This window comes from Scomber japonicus, chromosome 24 (genome assembly GCF_027409825.1).
Source record: "Scomber japonicus isolate fScoJap1 chromosome 24, fScoJap1.pri, whole genome shotgun sequence".
NCBI lineage: Eukaryota > Metazoa > Chordata > Actinopteri > Scombriformes > Scombridae > Scomber > Scomber japonicus.
In genome coordinates, this window is record NC_070601.1 from 2364413 (window position 1) to 2386651 (window position 22239).

General features: G+C 39.0%; 1 protein-coding gene and 1 long non-coding RNA gene across 2 annotated transcripts; both read left to right on the forward strand.

Moving 5' to 3' along the window:
• The first annotated feature begins 1310 nt into the window (after positions 1–1310).
• Positions 1311–4453, forward strand: LOC128354527 (tubulin alpha chain-like). Its single transcript, XM_053314750.1, has 4 exons — positions 1311–1376; positions 2723–2945; positions 3057–3205; positions 3318–4453. Exons 1-4 carry the CDS (start codon positions 1374–1376, stop codon positions 4290–4292), a joined length of 1350 nt encoding a protein of 449 aa, XP_053170725.1. The 5' UTR covers positions 1311–1373; the 3' UTR covers positions 4293–4453.
• Positions 4454–14522: 10069 nt separating this feature from the next.
• Positions 14523–15864, forward strand: LOC128354537 (uncharacterized). Its single transcript, XR_008321080.1, has 5 exons — positions 14523–14566; positions 14901–14978; positions 15399–15436; positions 15540–15596; positions 15765–15864. It is a non-coding gene; the product is annotated as an uncharacterized LOC128354537 (long non-coding RNA).
• Positions 15865–22239: the final 6375 nt, after the last annotated feature.

Here is a 22239-nt window from a genome sequence, read left to right on the forward strand (position 1 = left end):
CAGGTGCTCAAATTCCTACTGTTCTTTGTCTCCTTTCTTTACAATGCTGTATAACAACAGAGTTCAGTTTTAAGATTGTACACCCACTAAAAGGCTGTATTATATAGCAAAAGAAAGCAAGGAGAAGAGTTTCAGAGTTGTTGATGAATGCTCATTAGAAAATGCACATTTTAGAGTGATATAGTGGTATTTGGTAGGCATTTATTTTCAAGTCAAGCCCTGAATTATCTGCAAAATTGTGTTTTCCAGCAGAACTTCTGTACTGTGTCTGCATATCACTTTGCCTATATCTTCGTCTTGGACCAATAAACTGAGAGATGTTCCCACTGGTGTAGACATTTAATTCCTCCTCACAGTAATCACAATGTCTTACATAATAACAAAACCTGGTGTTAAGACAAGGAAATTACAGATGATTAGAAAGACTCATCATTTGTTACTCATATAGGCCTAGTGTTTTAGCTTTGTCATCATTTGAAATGCAAGTCACATGTTCTTGGTGACAAAATTAGTGCCAAATAATCAGTAAATTTGCAATATTGATTGAACAGGACAGAACTGCTGAGTATTGACATGAAGAATCAACATTCACTCCACATGGCAAAACTGAAGAGCCCATAAAGGTGCTACGTTGCTCGTTTTTTACTGATGTATTGGCCCTATTAAATGTGCTATATATTCTTAGTGAGATTTAACTTAGTCGTGAACTATAAATGAAACCAAATGACTGAGTACAAAATGCATGTATAGACAAAAAAAAGGGGGACAGGAAGACGTTTGAGGGCATCTTATATTTTCAGAGTCATGCTGCATTCAAGTGCTCCTCATACATTTTCCCTTTCATCGCAGCTGTCACGAATAAAGCAGGAAGTGCACTCACATTCATTTATTTAGAATATGTACAATACAATTCATCCTGTCGCCTGTTTTTCTATTAATTAAGCAGCACATAATCACTCATCTATCTCTGTTTAAAGAAAAAATAACCAGCTGGACTTATTAGCGGTCTGATTGCCATCATGTGTCCCATCCTATCTTTGATTTTAAAATAATCCTCAATACATATGTTTAAAATAAGGCACAAACTAAGACTATGAGAATCTCTGCCTTTAAAATAACACAAATCAGTCAAAATTCAGCTGGTTGCGGACATATAATACAGCTCAACGCCACGAAAGGGAATATTCATAGCCGCACCTGAAGGCAGCACAGCATAACGTTCGCTCCCGCCGAGATGGGGTTCAAACGTCTGCTCTAGCCCCGCCTCCTCTCCACAGAGTATAAATACGACTACCTCCATTTCCCTCACTACAGTCCTGTCTTCTGCACCCGATACTTCAACGTCGGCGAGAAGGAGAAAATAAAATTCCAAAATGGTGAGTATGGATGGTGAAGAAGGATTTTAAAGAAAAATGCTCAATTGTTTAGTTTTAATATTGGAGGCAGATAAGAAAAAGGCAGTGTGTTATAAGTGGTAATAACAGCGCGTCGTGTTAAATATTAAATGCGCATTTCTCATTAATCTTGTAATTGACGCAATATATATAAATATATATATTAAGTTCATTTTAAATAACCGTTATAATGTAAAAAAAAATAAAAATAATGACGTAACGTTCTTTTTAGTTTGAATTATAGCCGTAAAGAATCGACGGTTGGTTGTTCTCCCGCGTGTTAGAACATTACTTGATGTGGAACGAGGCCAAACTTAACTGGCGCAGTTTCCAAAAGAAAATTCAAAAAACGAAACGATGGATTGTTAAAAAACCGTTAAAGCAGCTCGTTTAAAACGCCCATACAACATTATCTGATGAAAAATGTCGGTGGTTAGACTGTAATTTAACGCAGGAATTGATAGTTTAATGGAGGGAAGGGAGGAAGGGGGGGGGGGGGGGGGGTTAGATAACGCCCTAGCCGCCGCCATGGGAACACAAAGCGAGGCTGTAGCAGTGGAGAGAGTGGGGGCGGGGAGGAGCTGCTCTCTCCCTCCTTCTGGTGCTGTGTTGGAGGGAGGGGCAGGAGAGCTGGCTTAGTGAGGCCGTCATCGGGCTGCGGTAAGCCGGCAGCAGCCTGTGACTCAGCAGACATGGCTGGAAGTCGTCACCTGCGGCTACACGCACTGACTAATCTAACCGGATGTGCACCATTTTGAAAGCCGGTTTTCTTTCAACCAAATCAGTTTAACTACTGGAGAATAAAATATCTAAAATGATGCATATTCTCTGGCAACTCGATGTGCTTTACATAAACAATCATTTGAAAGTGAGAATTGGAAATAAAACATACAATTTGAAAAATAAAACCCAGTTATAGTAAAAAAAGGAACATTAAATCTTATAATTAAAATCAAACATCTTATCATATGTGTGTCTGCAGTCAGATGTACATGAATTAATGAGTTGAATAATTAATCAATAATCAAAATAGTCACATTAAAATTAATTGTTGATTACATTAGCATCTAATTGTTTTTAGCTCTACTTTATTAACAGCAAGTGAGAAACATTTTCATTTTTATCAGAAATCCTCAGTAGTTGTAAAAACACTACAGATGAGAATACTACTCATACTACTGAGAATTGGGAATAAAACTAGTACACATAATGAGAAATGCATTACTGCCCATTCTTCAGTACATGTGTTAAATCTGCATAATGGTGCTCAATCATATACACGAAAAGGTGTTTTCTTTATAATAACTGATGTTTCTTTCTTTCTGTAGCGTGAGTGTATTTCTATGCATGTCGGCCAAGCCGGAGCCCAGATGGGTAATGCCTGCTGGGAGCTGTACTGTCTGGAGCACGGTATCCAGCCGGACGGTCAGATGCCCAGTGACAAGACTATTGGAGGTGGAGATGACTCCTTCAACACCTTCTTCAGTGAGACTGGAGCTGGCAAACATGTTCCCAGAGCTGTCTTTGTGGACTTGGAGCCAACTGTCATCGGTAAGAACTGGTTTTGGTCTTATTATAGCTTGAGCCAAGAAATGTTAAGAGATGTAAATCTTGGTTTTCATTATTGATTAATCTGAACTGTATTATCTCATTGCTCCTCAGATGAAGTGCGTACAGGAACCTACCGTCAGCTCTTCCACCCTGAGCAGCTGATCACCGGAAAGGAAGATGCTGCCAACAACTACGCCAGAGGTCACTACACAGTCGGCAAGGAGATCATCGATCTGGTTCTTGACAGGACCCGCAAACTGGTGAGCTCAAATTCTCAAAAAACTAGTCGGACTTCTATTTTTGGAGCTGCAGCATTTTCACTCAGGGTAATTTGACACATCTTAACTCCTCTTTTTTTTCTTAATCTTTCAGGCTGATCAGTGCACAGGGCTCCAGGGTTTCCTCATCTTCCACTCCTTTGGAGGAGGTACCGGCTCCGGCTTCACCTCCCTGCTGATGGAGCGTCTCTCTGTCGACTATGGCAAGAAGTCCAAGCTAGAGTTTGCAGTTTACCCAGCTCCCCAGGTGTCCACAGCAGTGGTGGAGCCCTACAACTCCATCCTGACCACCCACACCACTCTGGAGCATTCTGACTGCGCCTTCATGGTTGACAACGAGGCCATTTACGACATCTGCCGCAGAAACCTAGACATTGAACGTCCCACCTACACCAACCTCAACAGGCTGATTGGACAGATTGTCTCCTCCATCACCGCCTCCCTGCGCTTTGACGGAGCCTTGAACGTGGACCTGACAGAGTTCCAGACCAACTTGGTGCCCTACCCCCGTATCCACTTCCCTCTGGCCACCTACGCCCCAGTTATCTCAGCAGAGAAGGCCTACCATGAGCAGCTGTCTGTCGCTGACATCACAAACGCCTGCTTCGAGCCCGCCAACCAGATGGTGAAGTGCGACCCCCGTCACGGCAAATACATGGCTTGCTGCCTGCTGTACCGTGGTGATGTGGTGCCCAAAGACGTCAACTCTGCCATCGCCACCATCAAAACAAAGCGCACCATCCAGTTTGTGGACTGGTGCCCCACAGGCTTCAAGGTGGGCATCAACTACCAGCCTCCCACTGTGGTTCCTGGAGGAGACCTGGCCAAGGTACAGAGGGCTGTGTGCATGCTGAGCAACACCACCGCCATCGCTGAGGCCTGGGCTCGTCTCGACCATAAGTTTGACCTGATGTACGCCAAGAGGGCCTTCGTCCACTGGTACGTAGGAGAGGGCATGGAGGAGGGAGAGTTCTCAGAGGCCAGAGAGGACATGGCTGCCCTGGAGAAGGATTATGAAGAGGTGGGCACCGACAGCGTTGGAGAGGAGGATGAAGGCGAGGAGTATTAAGCAACAAACAACATCTGCAGCTCATCGTGTCTTTTCAGTCCACTGCGTCAAAAAGAAAAACCAAGAAGTTTTCAGCACTCCGTAATATTGGACTCGTTCCTTGAAAAAAATCACATTCCTGAGTTCAGTAACTAGCAAACTAATAAAAGAACATGCAGTAATTCTGTTGTCTGGTGTCTTTATATTGAATCCAACTCTCTTTAAATGTCTCCTTTACATTAAACTGCATTAATAAAAATCAGGGTTAATCTGAGATAGATGGCAGAAAGCAGGATTTTTTTTTTAGGTCAGGACCAAAACACATGATGCAGAGTTTAAACAGGATGTTAGATAAAAACCTCTGCAGTGGATTATATCAGCTGTTTATCTTTAACAATAAAAACCTAAAAGTAGAGCTGCTTTTAACATCACTTCAGCTATTTATAATTGAAATGCCTCTTCAATAAAATGAAACTAAATATGAATGAATAAAATTCAAAATTTAGCACATTTTAGTCGTATGACTGAATGTATTGATTAATCTATAAAACTAGAAATAACTAAATTGACAGGATGAATACATCTGGATTAAATAAAATGTAACACTCACCATAAACCTCCAAAGTAGATCATGTTATCTGTTAATCTGCAGATTATTTTCTGGATTAATCATCTATAAAATGTTTTTAAAAATAGTGAAGAAACTGCATTTATGGTCCTTTACATTAAATACAAATTCTGTAATATAATACAAAAATATATATTTATAAAAAAAGCATGTATATGTATATAAATGGCAGCTAACATAATTAGATAATGTATAATAAACTGTTCTCTAATGTGTCCTAATAAAACATATATAGTCCATTTGGTTCAGTTCCAGTCTGATGGCTAATGTTTATTGGACAGACTGACTGATTAATAATTACTAATAATTGATTAACTGCAGGGGGGTATTCCAGGTAGGAGGTTCAACAAACTCTGAGTCTAACCCTGAGCTGGGAAGCTGGGATGGGAAGCTCTGAGTATCTGGTTCCAGAACAGCTGATCTGAATTAGTTCAATCAACTCTGAGTATGTTAATTTTGAGTTTACATTATTTTGAGACCAATATAAAAAGCCATCATCAATGGAGCCCTGATACCTTGAGTCACCATGGCAACTGCTGAGAACACAAGCTCGAGTTACGTCACCTCACTGGAACTGGAGCTCCCCCTGCAGGCCTGTGGAGAACATGATCATATATTTCACATAAAGTAACACCGCTGCAGACGCTTAGGAGGAGAGAGAAGCATCATGGGAGAAAACTGCTGCTCGAGTCAATGCTTAAGTCACTTAAAATTGTAGTATACAGGTGAAAAAGTGGTGTAATGTAATTGAAAAAAAAATGAATACAAAAACATAATTCAGGAAAGTAAGTAAGGCACATTTTGCTGGGCTATGATTGTACCTCGCTTTGATTATATTCATAGTTGATGTAGGCTATTAAACAAAGTAAATATTCATTCAGTGGCTATTTCAACATGTAGTAATTTAACACTGTCCTCTCATCTTAGTAGAATTTTACACAATTTGACTTATTACACACATTGGAGTCATTGATTTTAAGACTAAAATGTGACGATGTGTACATGAATATTAAATAAAATACTTCCTAAAAATGAGATTAACAAGAAGGCAGATATGGCCTGAGGATATTAAGAAATGATTGAGTGTAATGAAGAGTGATACCGTTCTAACAGATATTCATCTCGGAATGAAAGCACATCCAATTGAGTCCTGAATACATCTCCCGACATAAGACATTGAGAGTTAATTCAGCCTCGATATCTGTCAGACTGCGAAGAAACTGACCATCCATGTCTGGTAGCTTGCTTCAGGTAGGAGGAGACAGGTAGAAACCGGTAGAAACTCAGAGTTTGCCAGCGAGCAGGTTATGTTCACAGAGTCAGTTACCATGGTGATTGAATCAGAGTTCCAGTTACCATGGTGACGGACTCAAGAGTTTCAGTTACCTCTCTTTCTGTAACGGAAAAGTTTCCTCATCTCAGGGTTAACTTACTCTGAGTTTTCCACATAACCCGCTTTCTGGAATACCCCCTAGCACCAGTTTTACCTGCTGTTACCTAAAGTCATGTGATGCTGGTCACATGACTGCCATCATTGAGTGAAGCAGCTGTTTGGACTCTTCATGGTAAGTTAGTTTTCATTCATACTTTATCGACACTGTGTTTCTTGCTCATTTATGTTTGTGGTTCATCTTTTTATTCATTTATCATAAACTTTGGAGAAGATACATCTAAAATATGGTTAATGATTGATCAACCTGCTGGAATCTAATAATATCTATCAACAGCTGATCATTATTTCCTTTCTTCAGCTCTTAGAAATCGTGTTAAACTAATTGCTTAAGGGCCCTTGTAGGTTTAAAATGTGTTGCAGAAAGAATTGAACAGCATCTACAAGTAGAAAAACCTTAAACAACAACTAACTTGTACATGTCATGCACCCTGTAAATATTTCCTCCTTTTATTTGTTCATATTTTAGGATTTATTATTGTAATTTGGTGCTGTGATGTGTTGTGTCACCAGTAGAGGGCGCTGCAGCTTTCGTCTTCTCGTGTCTAATTACAGAAGAAGAAGAAGAAGTGAAACAGCAGCAGTAAAACATGTGCTAGTGTTTTTGTTCATGAAGATATTAAATAAACGGTGAAGTGAAGCCGTATGCGTTCACTTTATACTGAACTTAAATACATATACACGCATATATACACACACACACACACATATATATATATATATATATATATATATATATATGTGTGGTCCGTCAAAATATATGTCCGGCCAAAACAGGTAGAATATATGTACCTGATTCTACTGAAACAGGTAGAAAATAGCCCGTCTACCTGTTTTGTGAGTTGTATTCAGTTACCAATTAGCTGCATTTGTGTTTGTAGCCAGTGGAGAAGGGGGACAGTTTGATGTTTCTGAGAATGATTTCCCTCTTTACTTGTAACACTGACATTTATCTTCTTCATTGTCAACAGAGGACAACGAGCTGTAAAGTTGTGTTGGTGCAGTTATGTGCGATTAAGTGGATGTTTTCTGTTAGTTAATTGCATTTCTCTAATTGACTGTGTAATATGGCTTGGATGTTGCTCACCTGGTCTGATTTTTGAACACTGTGTGACTCCTTCAGTGTTGTAATTTCTTTATTTGTTACTGTGATTACTCGTGTTCTCCGGTTCTTTATTTTGCCTCAGTTTCATGAACTGGCCCCAATTCCAAATGAATTGAATAGCCCCGCTGTATAAGAATGTTCTTCATATATTATTATCTCAGATTTACACACCATTTATACTTGACACTCATTTTCAAGTCAGACACTCTGAGAAAAGCCTGAAAAGCTCCAAGAAACTGAAAGCAGCGTTTTGGTTGTGGTGCTTCAGGCTGTTGGAAGACTGTGCTGCAGATGTAGAAGGTCAAGAGGACCTGAGTAAAACATCTGATCTCTCAGTCAGAGGTTGTGAGTTCAATACCAGGCTGCTCCTTTTAAGGTCAGGAAGCTCAAATAAAGAGTGAAAAGCTCTAAAAAAAACTAACAGTAGAGTGTGCGTGCAGGAAGAAGACTGCTTGGGAAGCTTGAGGTTGTTGGTTCAATTCCTGCACACTTTTAAAGTCCAACATCCAAATTAAGAAGATAAATGCGCCCGGAGAAAAGGTCTAAGTGTGGACAGACTCGGTGGTGTAGTGGGTTTGTCCCGGATAACAGGGCCATAGTGCAAGGACCTGGTTCAAATCCAGGATAGAGATATCAAGGAGAGATCAAGGAGAGATCAATGAGTGGATGACTTATAAAAGCACATCAGCTGATTAGTCTACACATAAGTAAGGCTATAGCCTCACCTTCATGAGGTCAATTTGTGTTTTTCTCATCAATCGCAAAAAATGATTAGTCTACATGAAGGTAAGACTATAGTCTTACCTTCATGTAGACCAGGGGTCTCCAAACTATTCCACAAAGGGCCATGTGGCTGCAGGTTTTCATTACAACCAAGCAGGAGCACACATGCACACCAATCAGCTGACTGAAGAGTGAGTTCAGCTGATTAAATGAATTGAGCCAGGTGTGCTCCAATCCAGCTGATTGGTCAAATGGTGTGCTCCTGCTTGGTTGGATTGAAAACCTGCAGCCACATGGCCCTTTGTGGAATGAGTTTGAGATGCCTGGTGCAGACTAACAGAATAGGAGTATATCTGGACTGTCATGTTAGCATCCTTTCTTTCTATAGAGTCTCCTCCAACACATTGATCCAATTTTCCACCAAATTCCACAAAGGAGGTCCAAACCAATAATGAATTAATGCATTTGTATGTAGCCTGCCATATAGCCACTGTTGGTCAAACACTGAATGCTCCCTCAGCTCAGTAGGTCTTGAATGCAACCCCAGGCTTGGCCCCGCCTCTAATCAAGGTAAGGTTATTTAAGACACCTGTGTACGTTTGTTCTTCCTTTTCTGCTGCCGTGTGTTCTGGACGGAGGTCGGTATGCTGAGATGTAACTGCCAGAAGTTCTTGTTTCTGAGAGCTAACTTTGGTTTTCTATGCTTAGTTTCTCTGTTGGTGTCTCCAGCTCGTAGACCCTTTTCCCTACTATGGTGGAAAGTGGTGCCTGGACAGTTTGATTCTATTGTGTATGCAGGTGACTAACTAACTCTGTCTCTTTTTGTAGGATACCATCTGCTGCTGCTTTTTGCCTGCCCTCCTTAGTACAGCCTTATAAGTATTGGAGATTAGGACCATCTATTTTTGTTTAACCTTTGTAGTTTATAGTTTTATTAGATTTAGTGGAGTTGTGGGCCAGTCTGCTGGGACAGGTTTGTCCCTCTGGTTGAGGTCTCTTCACAAGTGAGTATATGTTGGCACACCTAGAGATCTGCTAGCCCTAGTCCACTTGTGTTTTGTTTTTAACTATTGGTAGTATATTCAGATTGTGATTTTTAAACTGAATTTGTAATAAAATGCTTTTACATTACAACTCAATATTGTCTTTAATTTACTTTTGTCAGCTTATTCTTGAAAAATGTATCAGAACCAGTCTATGATCTGGAGTCACTGACTTTTCATGTACCATAATTCCAAGTGGTGTATCACATCTAGTCCCTTTCCAACTGTTAGCACTGCTGTGTACAATGTACAGCAGTTCATTTTGTATGGTCCTGCTGGAAATGGTCCAAATGCACCATTTCCTTATTAGAAGTAACAAATGGTGTTTACTTACACCTTCAGTGTACTTAGTGCAACTTGCTTTGGTTCTGATATGCCTCACACTGTGCTAATTGTCTTATACCTACAATGTATTGCCATGTAGTTGTGAGATATTGCACTATCTGTTGAATACACTGATAATGTAGTCAAATCTGGGGAAAAAGCCTAATAAACCATGAAACAGTTGCTGCAGATTTTTCAAATTTTATTCAACCATCACAGATCTTACATTCCAGTAAAACATTGTCTTTAAATTTCATCCTCAAACTCAGGCTGAGCAGAAGTGCCTGGTCACATCCCAGCAGGTGGACTCCAGTTCTCCACACCAGTCAAGCAACACTAAACAAAAACAAAAAAAAAACAACACATTACTAGAGAGCACTTGAGTTTTGAAAAGAAATTGCAATTCACATGTTAGCTTAATAGAGTCTGTGCCAAAGTCCTGACATTTCTCTCCAATACTAAGATTCCACTGCAGATAGAGAAGTCTGCCATGGCAGTACAGGATTGGGGATACATACCTGACATCAGTCTTGGTTCCTGCTGTGTACTGCCCCCTACAGGCCAGCTGCTCCACACACTGCTGTAGAGAAAAGAGTCAGTTAAAGCAGGAACAATACTGGTCACTGCTCAGGGTTTGATTATCACCACATTAATATCAATTTTACTGGTTTTGCATCGCTCATCAGTAGCTCTGCCTGCAACAGTCAAGGAAAATTTACTTCACATCATAAGTCATACGGCTTTTTTTTGATTTGATTGAAAACTGTTATTTTCTACCACCTATGAAAGTTCAACTTCAAAGCTTCCTTATAGGAGTGAGTCTGAAGTGTGCAGCCTTGTACTCTCATTGGGCCAAGCTCTGCAGCAGCTCAGCGACAGACTCTAAAACAGAACCTGCAGCCAAAGCCAAATACAGAGATACTCTACCAGCACTGTAACACTGAGCCAGACACACACTCCCTGGACAGCTGACTGAGCACTGGAAGAAACAGCCACCATGATGTGGTATCTGCTGCAATTTAAACATTGTGCTGTCTTTTAAAAATCACTACAAAATAATTTGATGTGAAAAATAAAGAAATGTAAAGTTCTGGGACATGACTTGAATGCAATGTGAATCTTAAAGTGAACCATCACAACTCTGTTAACCTTTACTCCAAAGAAAAAGGCTGGGGGTTGGTAGTTTGATCCCATGGCAGCGGCTCTGTCATGGGGGACCCAGCATCTCTGAAACAAAACATAAAGGTCATAACGTGCTGCAATGGAGCCACCAAGTGTCACAGAAATTGGAGGGCAGGCAATGAACAAAAAGTTGACTTAATTACTGGTTTATATATCTAAAGTCAGGTAATCCTTGTGACGTAATATGTGCACATAAGTGCTCAAGTTCAGCTGCGTGGATGAACACGTTCAGTAACGTTAGCCAGCAGCACAGTAAAGTGAACAGGTCACGCAAAAACCGCCAAAAAACGACTCATAAGCGCCATTTTATAAAAGTACTTGAACTTTCTCACGAATTTAGTACAAGAATACATTTCTTTAAAAAAGCTGAAATTCTTACCACGTTTAAACAGACGTCAGAGTCACGTCTCCCACACGCTTTTCTTCTAGACTGAGATCCAGAGCGAAAGGCACGCTCATATTTATAACCTACGGCTGTCGCAGTGCATTATGGGAAGAGACGCCCTTCCAAAGATCGTCTCTTAAACAGAACGACCACTAGTTTATTTCCCCCTGGATCTTCATTCATTATATATATAAGTATAAAAGGTGAAACAACAAAATTTGTACAACATAAAATTTTGGAAAATCAGTCTTTAGGATAGCTCAGTGAGATAAGTGTTGGGCATTAGGCATTTGAAATTAAGGTTGTTGGTTCAATCCCCGTTTAGGGTCATTGATCTTTAATGTTACTTTACAGCATTGGTGGTAACTCCAATTAGAATACTGCCCCCTGTAGGCAACCAGTAGAAACACATCCACAATCCTCTTTGGAGGATTTGGGATTTTAGGCCGATAGGACGCAGACAGATATGTGAGCAGGCCAGGGATCGAACCCACCACCCTCAAAACTCAAACCGGCTGTCTAAATCACTGAGCCACAGGCTCACATTGGCTCCAGAAGTTTTCATCAGCATTTGACTCTCCAGCAGTTTGTCTGACTTTCAAAGAGCTGTGCAACAATTGAACCAACAACCAGACAGCTTCCCAAGTAGTCATCTAAGGCATTAGATGTGTCTGACTTGGAAAAACAATTGGACATAGTGAGAATTGAACCAACGACCACTACGATTCAAAGCAAACAGCTAACAAACTGAGCTATTCCCCTTGGGATTCAATCAGCAAAATCACAAGTCCAAGAAGGTTTCCCAACAAGCTGAGCTGTTTGAGTTGAGATGCCGAGGTTTGGTTTCTTGCACCTGAGGCTCCAACTTGTCAACCTAATTAATCTGTAATTGGAGCAATGATTATGAATGAATGAAGGAATTAATTTATTAATACATAATTATTAATAATCATTAGATTAACATTAATTGAAGCAAGTAATGTTAATCTATTAATGATTAATATTAATAATTAATTAATATTAATAATTAAATAATATTAATAATTAATCATTACTAATGTTAATTGAATCAAGTAATGTTACTCTATTAGTTATTAATTATTAATATTAATAATTAATTAATTGTTAATGAACAATTAATGAAGCCTTACCTTGATGAGATCAATGAGTTGATGACTCATAAAATCACAACAAATGATTAGTCTACATATAATTAAGACTATAGTCTTACTTATATGTAGGGGCTGTAGTAAGACTATAGTCTTACTTATATGTAGGGGCTGTAGTAAGGCTATAGTCTTACTTATATGTAGGGGCTGTAGTAAGACTATAGTCTTATATGTAGGGGCTGTAGTAAGACTATAGTCTTATATGTAGGGGCTGTAGTAAGACTATAGTTTTGTAAGTCAGACAAACTGCTGGAGACTGAAAAGCTGATGAATACTGGTCTACAGCAGTGAACCCTGCTCCTGGAGAGCTACTGCCCTGCATGTTTTATACACACCTGATTCTAATTATTAGCTGAAGCTCGTTAAAGGGTTTGATAACATGCTAATAATTAGAATCAGGTGTGTTAGAGTGGGGAGATACCTAAGGGCAGTAGCTCTCCAGGAGCAGGGTTGGAGACCACTGCTGTAGACCAAGTGTGTATTTCTGCACTCTTTTGATCCTGATGAGATCACCTGATTAAAAATATATGAAATAATATTCACGACAGCCTATCCAGTCTATACTGATTTAAAATTCTACAAGAAAGCGCTCTTACTTCATACTAGCACTGCAAGGGTATGAGGGATGTCCTGAAAACATCTCCCAGTGGAAGACTTAAAATGATGGAATGAATTATATAATGAGTTTGCAACTTTCTCATATGAAGCCATTGTATATTCTGTTGGTGCAACTGTGAATTACAGTTAACTAGCTTGTTGAACTGTAGTGACAATGTTTACATTAATTTATCACAGTAATAATATATTTACATGAATAAGTTCAACAAATAGGCTAAAATATTTTCAAAACATTTTGTGTTGAGTGTGGCTGGTGAGCAGTCAACCTATAATACTGTATGTTTTATCGTCCAGGGGGAAATAAACTACTTACTTACATATAAGTAAGACTATAGCCTTACTACGGCCCCTACATATAAGACTATAGTCTTACTACAGCCCCTACATATAAGTAAGACTATAGCCTTACTACGGCCCCTACATATAAGTAAGACTATAGCCTTACTACAGCCCCTACATATAAGACTATAGTCTTACTACAGCCCCTACATATAAGACTATAGTCTTACTACAGCCCCTACATATAAGACTATAGTCTTACTTATATGTAGGGGCCGTAGAGTAACATTACTTGATTCAATTAACATTAATAATGATTAATTAATATTAATTAATTATTAATATTAATTAATTATTAATATTAATTAATTAATTATTAATATTAATCATTAATAGATGAACATTACTTGCTTCAAATAATGTTAATCTAATGATTATTAATAATTATGTATTAATAAATTAATTCCTTCAATCATTCATAATCATTGCTCCAATTACAGATTAATTAGGTGGACAAGTTGGAGCCTCAGGTGCAAGAAACCAAACCTCGGCATCTCAACTCAAACAGCTCAGCTTGTTGGGAAACCTTCTTGGACTTGTGATTTTGCTGATTGAATCCCAAGGGGAATAGCTTAGTTTGTTAGCTGTTTGCTTTGAATCTGAGTGGTCGTGGGTTCAATTCTCACTATGTCCAATTGTTTTTCCAAGTCAGACACATCTAATGCCTTCGATGACTACTTGGGAAGCTATCAGGTTGTTGGTTCAATTGTTGCACAGTCTTTTGAAAGTCAGACAAACTGCTGGAGAGTCAAATGCTGATGAAAACTTGTGGAGCCATTGTGAGCCTGTGGTTCAGTGATTTAGACAGCCGGTTTGAGTTTTGGGGGTGGTGGGTTCGATCCCCGGCCTGCTCACATATCTGTCTGCGTCCTATCGGCCTAAAATCCCAAATCCTCCAAAGAGGATTGTGGATGTGTTTCTACTGGTTGCCTACAGGGGGCAGTATTCTAATTGGAGTTACCACCAATGCTGTAAAGTAACATTAAAGATCAATGACCCTAAACGGGAATTGAACCAACAACCTTAATTCCAATTACCTAATGCCCAAAACTTATCTCACTGAGCTATCCTAAAGACTGGTTTTCCAAAATTTTATGTTCTACATATGTTGTTGTTTCACCTTTTATACTTATATATATAATGAATTAAGATCCAGGGGGAAATAAACTAGTGGTCGTTCTGTTTAAGAGACGATCTTTGGAAGGGCGTCTCTTCCCATAATGCACTGCGACAGCCGTAGGTTATAAATATGAGCGTGCCTTTCGCTCTGGATCTCAGTCTAGAAGAGAAACGTGTGGGAGCCGTGACTCTGACGTCTGTTTAAACGTGGTAAGAATTTCAGCTTTTTTAAAGAAATGTATTATTGGACTAAACTCGTGAGAAAGTTCAAGTACTTTTATAAAATGGCGCTTATGAGTCGTTTTTTGGCGGTTTTTGCGTGACCTGTTGACTTTACTGTGCTGCTGGCTAACGTTACTGAACGTGTTCAACCACGCAGCTGAACTTGAGCACTTATGTGCACATATTACGTCACAAGGATTACCTGACTTTAGATATATAAACCAGTAATTAAGTCAACTTTTTGTTCATTGCCTGCCCTCCAATTTCTGTGACACTTGGTGGCTCCATTGCAGCACGTCATGACCTTTATGTTTTGTTTCAGAGATGCTGGGTCCCCCATGACAGAGCCGCTGCCATGGGATCAAACTACCAACCCCCAGCCTTTTTCTTTGGAGTAAAGGTTAACAGAGTTGTGATGGTTCACTTTAAGATTCACGTTGCATTCAAGTCATGTCCCAGAACTTTACATTTCTTTATTTTTTAGTGATTTTTAAAAGACAGCAAAATGTTTAAATTGCAGTAGATACCACATCATGGTGGCTGTTTCTTCCAGTGCTCAGTCAGCTGTCCAGGTAGTGTGTGTCTGGCTCAGTGTTACAGTGCTGGTAGAGTATCTCTGGCTTTGGCTGCAGGTTCTGTTTTAGAGTGTCGCTGAGCTGCTGCAGAGCTTGGCCCAATGAGTACAAGGCTGCACACTTCAGACTCACTCCTATAAGGAAGCTTTGAAGTTGAACTTTCATAGGTGGTAGAAAATAACAGTTTTCAATCAAAGTAGCCATATGACTTATGATGTGAAGTAAAATTTCCTTGACTGTTGCAGGCAGAGCTACTGATGAGCTGCTCAGTGTGGAGATGAAGGTGAGTGATGCAAAACCAGTAAAATTTATATTAATGTGGTGATGATCGAACCCTGAGCAGGGACCAGTATTGTTCCTGCTTTAACTGACTATTTTCTCTACAGCAGTGTGGAGCAGCTGGCCTGTAGGGGGCAGTACACAGCAGGAACCAAGACTGTCAGGTATGTATCCCCAATCCTGTACTGCCATGGCAGACTTCTCTATCTGCAGTGGAATCTTAGTATTGGAGAGAAATGTCAGGACTTTGGCACAGATTCTATTAAGCTAACATGTGAATTGCAATTTCTTTTCAAGTGCTCTCTAGTAATGTGTTCTCTTTTTTTTTTTAGTGTTGCTTGACTGGTGTGGAGAACTGGAGTCCACCTGCTGGGATGTGACCAGGCACTTCTGCTCAGCCTGAGTTTGAGGATGAAACTTAAACTGTCTAACATTGATTACGTGAACTTTACTGGAATGTAATATCTGTGATGGTTGAATAAAAATTGAAAAATCTGCAGCAACTGTTTCATGGTTTATTAGGCTTTTCCCCCCAGATTTGGTCACATTATCAGTGTATTCAACAGATAGTGCAATATCTCACAACTACATGGCAATACATTGTAGGTGTGAGGCATATCAGAACCAAAGCAAGTTTTACCAAATAACTGGAACTAAGTACACTGAAGTAACTAAATGAGGTGTAAGTAAACACCATTTGTTACTTCTAATAAGGAAATGGTGCATTTGGACCATTTCCAGCAGGACTATACAAAATGAACTGCTGTACATTGTACACAGCAGTGCTAACGGTTGGAAAGTGACACGATGTGATACACCACTTGGAATTATGCTACATGAAAAGTCAGTGACTCCAAAATAGAGTTCAGATCATAGACTGGTTCTGATACATTTTCAAGAATAAGCTGACAAAAGTAAATTCAAGACAATATTGAGTTGTAATGTAAAAGCATTTTATTACAAATTCAGTTTAAAAATTACAATCTGAATATACTACCAATAGTTAAAAACAAAACACAAGTGGACTAGGGCTAGCAGATCTCTAGGTGTGCCAACATATACTCACTTGTGAAGAGACCTCAACCAGAGGGACAAACCTGTCCCAGCAGACTGGCCCACAACTCCACTAAATCTAATAAAACTACAAACTACAAAGGTTAAACAAAAATAGATGGTCCTAATCTCCAATACTTATAAGGCTGTACTAAAGAGGGCAGGCAAAAAGCAGCAGCAGATGGTATCCTACAAAAAGAGACAGAGTTAGTTAGCCACCTGCATACACAATAGAATCAAACTGTCCAGGCACCACTTTCCACCATAGTAGGGAAAAGGGTCTACGAGCTGGAGACACCAACAGAGAAACTAAGCATAGAAAACCAAAGTTAGCTCTCAGAAACAAGAACTTCTGGCAGTTACATCTCAGCATACCGACCTCCGTCCAGAACACACGGCAGCTGAAAAGGAAGAACAAACGTACACAGGTGTCTTAAATAACCTTACCTTGATTAGAGGCGGGGCCAAGCCTGGGGTTGCATTCAAGACCTACTGAGCTGAGGGAGCATTCAGTGTTTGACCAACAGTGGCTATATAGCAGGCTACATACAAATGCATTAATTCATTATTGGTTTGGACCTCCTTTGTGGAATTTGGTGGAAAATTGGATCAATGTGTTGGAGGAGACTCTATAGAAAGAAAGGATGCTAACATGACAGTCCAGATATACTCCTATTCTGTTAGTCTGGACCAGGCATCTCAAACTCATTCCACAAAGGGCCATGTGGCTGCAGGTTTTCATTCCAACCAAGCAGGAGCACACCATTTGACCAATCAGCTGTCTGAAGACTGAGATCAGCTGATTAAATGAATCAAGTCTGGTGTGCTTCTGCTTGGTTGGAATGAAAACCTGCAGCCACGTGGCCCTTTGTGGAATAGTTTGGAGACCCCTGGTCTACATGAAGGTAAGACTATAGTCACCTGCAGGAGGCGCACATGGAGTATCAGAGGGTCCCTTAAAAATACAGCACACACACATACAGACACATATGGATTTAAGGACTTGAGACTGATTTGAATAATTGCAGAAGTGATGATTTAATACAGATGAGGTGTTTGCTGGACTCACTGGGTAGATAGACATGTGCAGGAGGAAATATTTGCAAGGTGCATGACATGTACAAGTAAGTTATGTTATTCATTTTGACTTGTTTTTCATTAATTTCAACTAAATAATAAAAGTGCTGTTTAATGATTTTTCTATTTTAAGATGCTGTTGAATTCTTTATGCAACAATTTTTAAACCTATAAGGGGCCTTAATTAGTTTAACAAGATCTGGCCTATAACTCCCAAATAATCCTTAAAAAATAAAGTGGATTTCTTGCAACAGATCCACTATTTGGATTCATATATTATATTATTTATTATGCATAATACTGACAGCCTAGCAGGTGTTACAGGTCTTCTTTTATACTTAACTGTTTCAAAAATATTTGTTCAAAGCTGAATTTTGCAGGCAAACATAATTTTTTTGGCTCTAATTTGATAGATAATGTAATAAAACTGAGTCATAGGAGGTCGCTGCAGTTCCACCATAAATCCACTAGATGGCGACAAGAAGCAGCAACATGATGCTCAGAGGAGGATTTACATTCACTGACTGAATCATTAATATTCAGCAAATTCAACACCAATAAAACAACATTTAAATAGATTGGGGTATCTATTAGTTCTCTTTAGTGTTGCAACATTAATATTTGACATGATGCACAAAAAGAAATGGATTTAAATATAATCGTGACACATTGACTTTGATATGAATTATTTTACAGTAATTAACAGCAGCAGACGTTAGATCGTTTGACCTGTGTTGCTGTTTATAAACATAAACTTCACCTGAGCCTCAGTGGAGAGGGTTAGGGTCACGTCCCTCCCTAATCTAATACACAAGGAAATGTGTTGATTGTCGATATACTTTATAGATGTAGTGATTGTTTACTTTGCAGTGGGTGAGTCGCTAACAAACTGTAGCATTAGCATTAGCTACTGTATGGGTGAGTAACTGACAAACCGTAGCTGTAGCATTAGCATTAGCTACTGTATGGGTGAGTAACTGACAAACCGTAGCTGTAGCATTAGCATTAGCAACTGTATGGGTGAGTAGTTAACAAGCATTAGCATTAGCTACGGGGTGTTTTGTGGTTTCTAACCTGACTTCTCTGGAGTGTCGCCACCTTGCGTTAATGTCATGGGGCGTTGTGACTATTTCCTAACAGTGATTTGCTCTTGTTGTGTTTGTTGAGAAATAAAGCAATAAATACACAGATCATCTCTTCATGTCTGAGTGTAATTACACTGTTTGCATGTTATTGTAACTGTTCCTCCACATCAGTGAATACAACACATTTAATATTCAAACATATAAAACATGTTGATTTCTCAGAGCTGCAGAAAGAAAATAATGATCAGCTGCTGATTGATATAGTTTGACTCCAGCAGATTGATCAATAATTAACCAGATTTTAGATTTATCTTCTAACATGTTCTCCAAAGTTTGTGATGAATAAATAAAAATATGAACTACAAACATAAAAGAGCAATAAACACAGTGTAGTTACTGTAGATGAAGTTAAAATAAGTATGAAAGAAAGCAAACTTACAGTGAAGAGTCTAAACAGCTGCTTTACTCAATGATGACAGTCACGTGACTACATGGAAGTCATGTGACCTGCATCACATGACTTTAGCTAATATCCCCCCTCCAGGTAAAACTGGTGCTGGTGTTACTGGTTATCAGACTGGTTCTGATGCTGAATCTCATCTTTAATGGTTTCATTTGTGTGTTGCTCTTAAAAATGTGAAGATGTAATAATCTGCATTTATTTCCAAAATAAATACTGAAAAAACTTTTACTTAAATGATACAAGGGGATATTTTCAATCTTTAGTGATATATCATGTGTCTGACTTTTAAGGAGTCTTACTGACTCGAGACTGAACCCACAACTTCAAAAACTAGACGAAGCAGTGAAACTCAAAGTAAATGGGGAAAGAACAGGTCTGTTAATGAAATGCTTACTGTAACATGAAGGATGTAGAAACACTCCTTGAAGACTGAATATCAAATGTTATTTATACCCAGACAAGTAAAAAAGTCACCTCAACAGAAATGTAATCATTGCAAAGCTGTCAGTGTGAAGCTTCATCAATATCAAAAATGTCCCATCTCTAGGATTGTGTTGTTACTGCATGATATAAGTTTGTAGTGCTGGATGGGTGGTTATAACAGCCTAAAGGTTAATCAATTAATGAATTATTATTAATCAATTGCTTTATTGTTTATTCATAAATACGTATTAATAATTCATAATTAATTGATTTATTATTTACTAACTTTTTAAATCCAACAGGTTGAGTCATGACTGTCCTGGTCCAGTAGGTCAGTCTGATTGGCAGCTGTTTGAAGGTTTTGAAGTTGTGTGTTCAATCCTGAATCACAAGTCAGGCACGAAATCATGAATTGACAACACCTTGAGCTCTGATACACAGAAACAAAGAGCTGTAACTCAAAAAACCAAAAAACTCATCAAACTATTTAAACTACTGGACCAAGTCCTTAAAAAGATGCTTTAGACAGTCCGTCTCAATCGTTAAGCGTGTTATTCATTATAAAAATAAAAAGGCCCTTCACTGAATTGAACCCACAATTGTAAAACTTGGGTGTTGCGGTCTAACACTTTGAGCCACAGAGTCAAGCTGCTGCTGAGAGGTTTCACCAAAGCTTTTCAGTCTTCATCCAGCAGCTGATCAACACACAGTGCAGTGCTGGCTCAAATGGGCTCATGGTGTTGTCAATTAATTAATTAATCTTAAGTGGTGGATTTTGTGCCTGACTTGTGATTCACGATTGAACCCACTTCTTCAAAACCCTCAAGCAGCTGCCAGTCAGACTGCCCTAGTGGACCAGGACAGTCATGACTCAACATGGTGGCTTTAAAAAGTCTCCAAGCAGCTCTGGCTTCAACCTTAAAGCCTTTGAATTCACTCAAAATACACTCAAAGTGTTAGACAGCCACACTCAAGTTTTAAGATTGTGGATTCAATTCAGTAACGGGCCATTTTATTTTAAAAATGAATAAAATGCGTAAAGATTGAGACAGACTGTCCAAACCATCTTTTTAAGGACTAGCCAGGCCTCATTTGTTAAAGTCAACGGCCCCCAGTGGTTTTAATAAATACACGTTTCTCAATTTATTGTGAAATAAATCTGATGAAAAAACACTTGAGTTAATATTATATTCATAAATCCTCACTGTGAAAAACAACCTCTGCCCATCTAGTTCAGCAGATTATAATAAATAAATCAAACTAATTTAACATATTCATATTGATGTTAATCAGTGTGTACATTACGCCAAATTACATCAATTAATATATATATATATATATTTGCTCTTGAATATCATTCACACTCAGACAAATATCAAAGTTGCTTTAATTGAAAAGTATTTATTGAATTTAATTGTCACACTTACACATTTTACAGGTTATAAAAATATCCCATGCAATATTCCATGAAGATTAAAAACAAAAACAGAAAGATGATTTTCATCTACTTTGAATCACACAGTGCAGAAAGATGCTGAATGAACAAATATTGCAATACACATTTTTACCAAGTTACAACAGCAGGAGGTGCTGCCACAGGTTGAGGAGGTGCTGGTTGTTCCACTAGTGATGGTGAAGGAGGACCAAGGAAGGAGGAGTCAGTGGATGGGGAGGGGGGAGATTGATGAGGATAAAAGAGGAAGGGATGGGAAAGGATCAGGATCCTCTGGTACCTGTACAGAGACCCGCAGCTGTAGAGTTAGACAGGCATGAACAAGTTATTGTGTACAGTACATTTACATTTATGTTATTTTGCAGCTCTCACATAAGCCCTCACCCTAATCATCTACATTTTCACAAGTAACGGATTACAGTTAGCTGTTGTAGATCTTCTCTTATACTTAACTGTCTTAAAAATAGTTGTTTCAAGCTAAATTTTGCAGGAAAAAAAATCAATCTTGTGATTAATTGACTTGTTTTGGCTCTAACTTGATAGATAATGTAATAGAACTGAGTCAGAGGAAGTTGCTGCAGGAGTGATGTTTTGAAGGTTGCATTGTGTGCTGGACTCACTGGGTGGATAGATGTGTGCTTGGTGAAGCAGCAGGAGGAAATATTTGCAGGGTGCATGTACAAGTAAGTTATGTTGTTTAACTACCAGCAAGTTACAGCAAATTGTAGCTGGCCAGTTAGGTTACGTTACAAGGCTGGTAAATATTGGCTGCGCTGTTTCTTACCTTGCTCTATGTTGACTTTACTAGTTCCAACTTCACCGTCACCACCTTTTTTAAAATATTTGTTTAGAACATTTCTAAGACCTCTATTTACTTCTTCTCTTCTTCACTTTTCTTTACTTTTCTGAGCACCGGACTTGTGCTGACTGGACATTTTGAGTGTACTGAACTTGAAGTTGAACTCAAATGACAACATCAAATTAACTTGAGGAAAGAGTCAGAGAAAGTTGCTGCAGTTCCACCATTAGTCCACTAGATGGCGACATGGGTTTTTGGACTTGAGACTGATTTGAAAAGTTGCAGGAGTGATGTTTTTAAGCTTGCATTTACAACATATGAGGTGCTTGGTGAAGCAACAAAAGTAAATAAAAGTGCAGTTTAAGGATTTCTCTCTACTTTTAGAAGCTGTTAAATGCTTTATGCTTTAACTCTTCACTCAGTAAATGAGTGACTCGGCATTGACTGAGTGTCC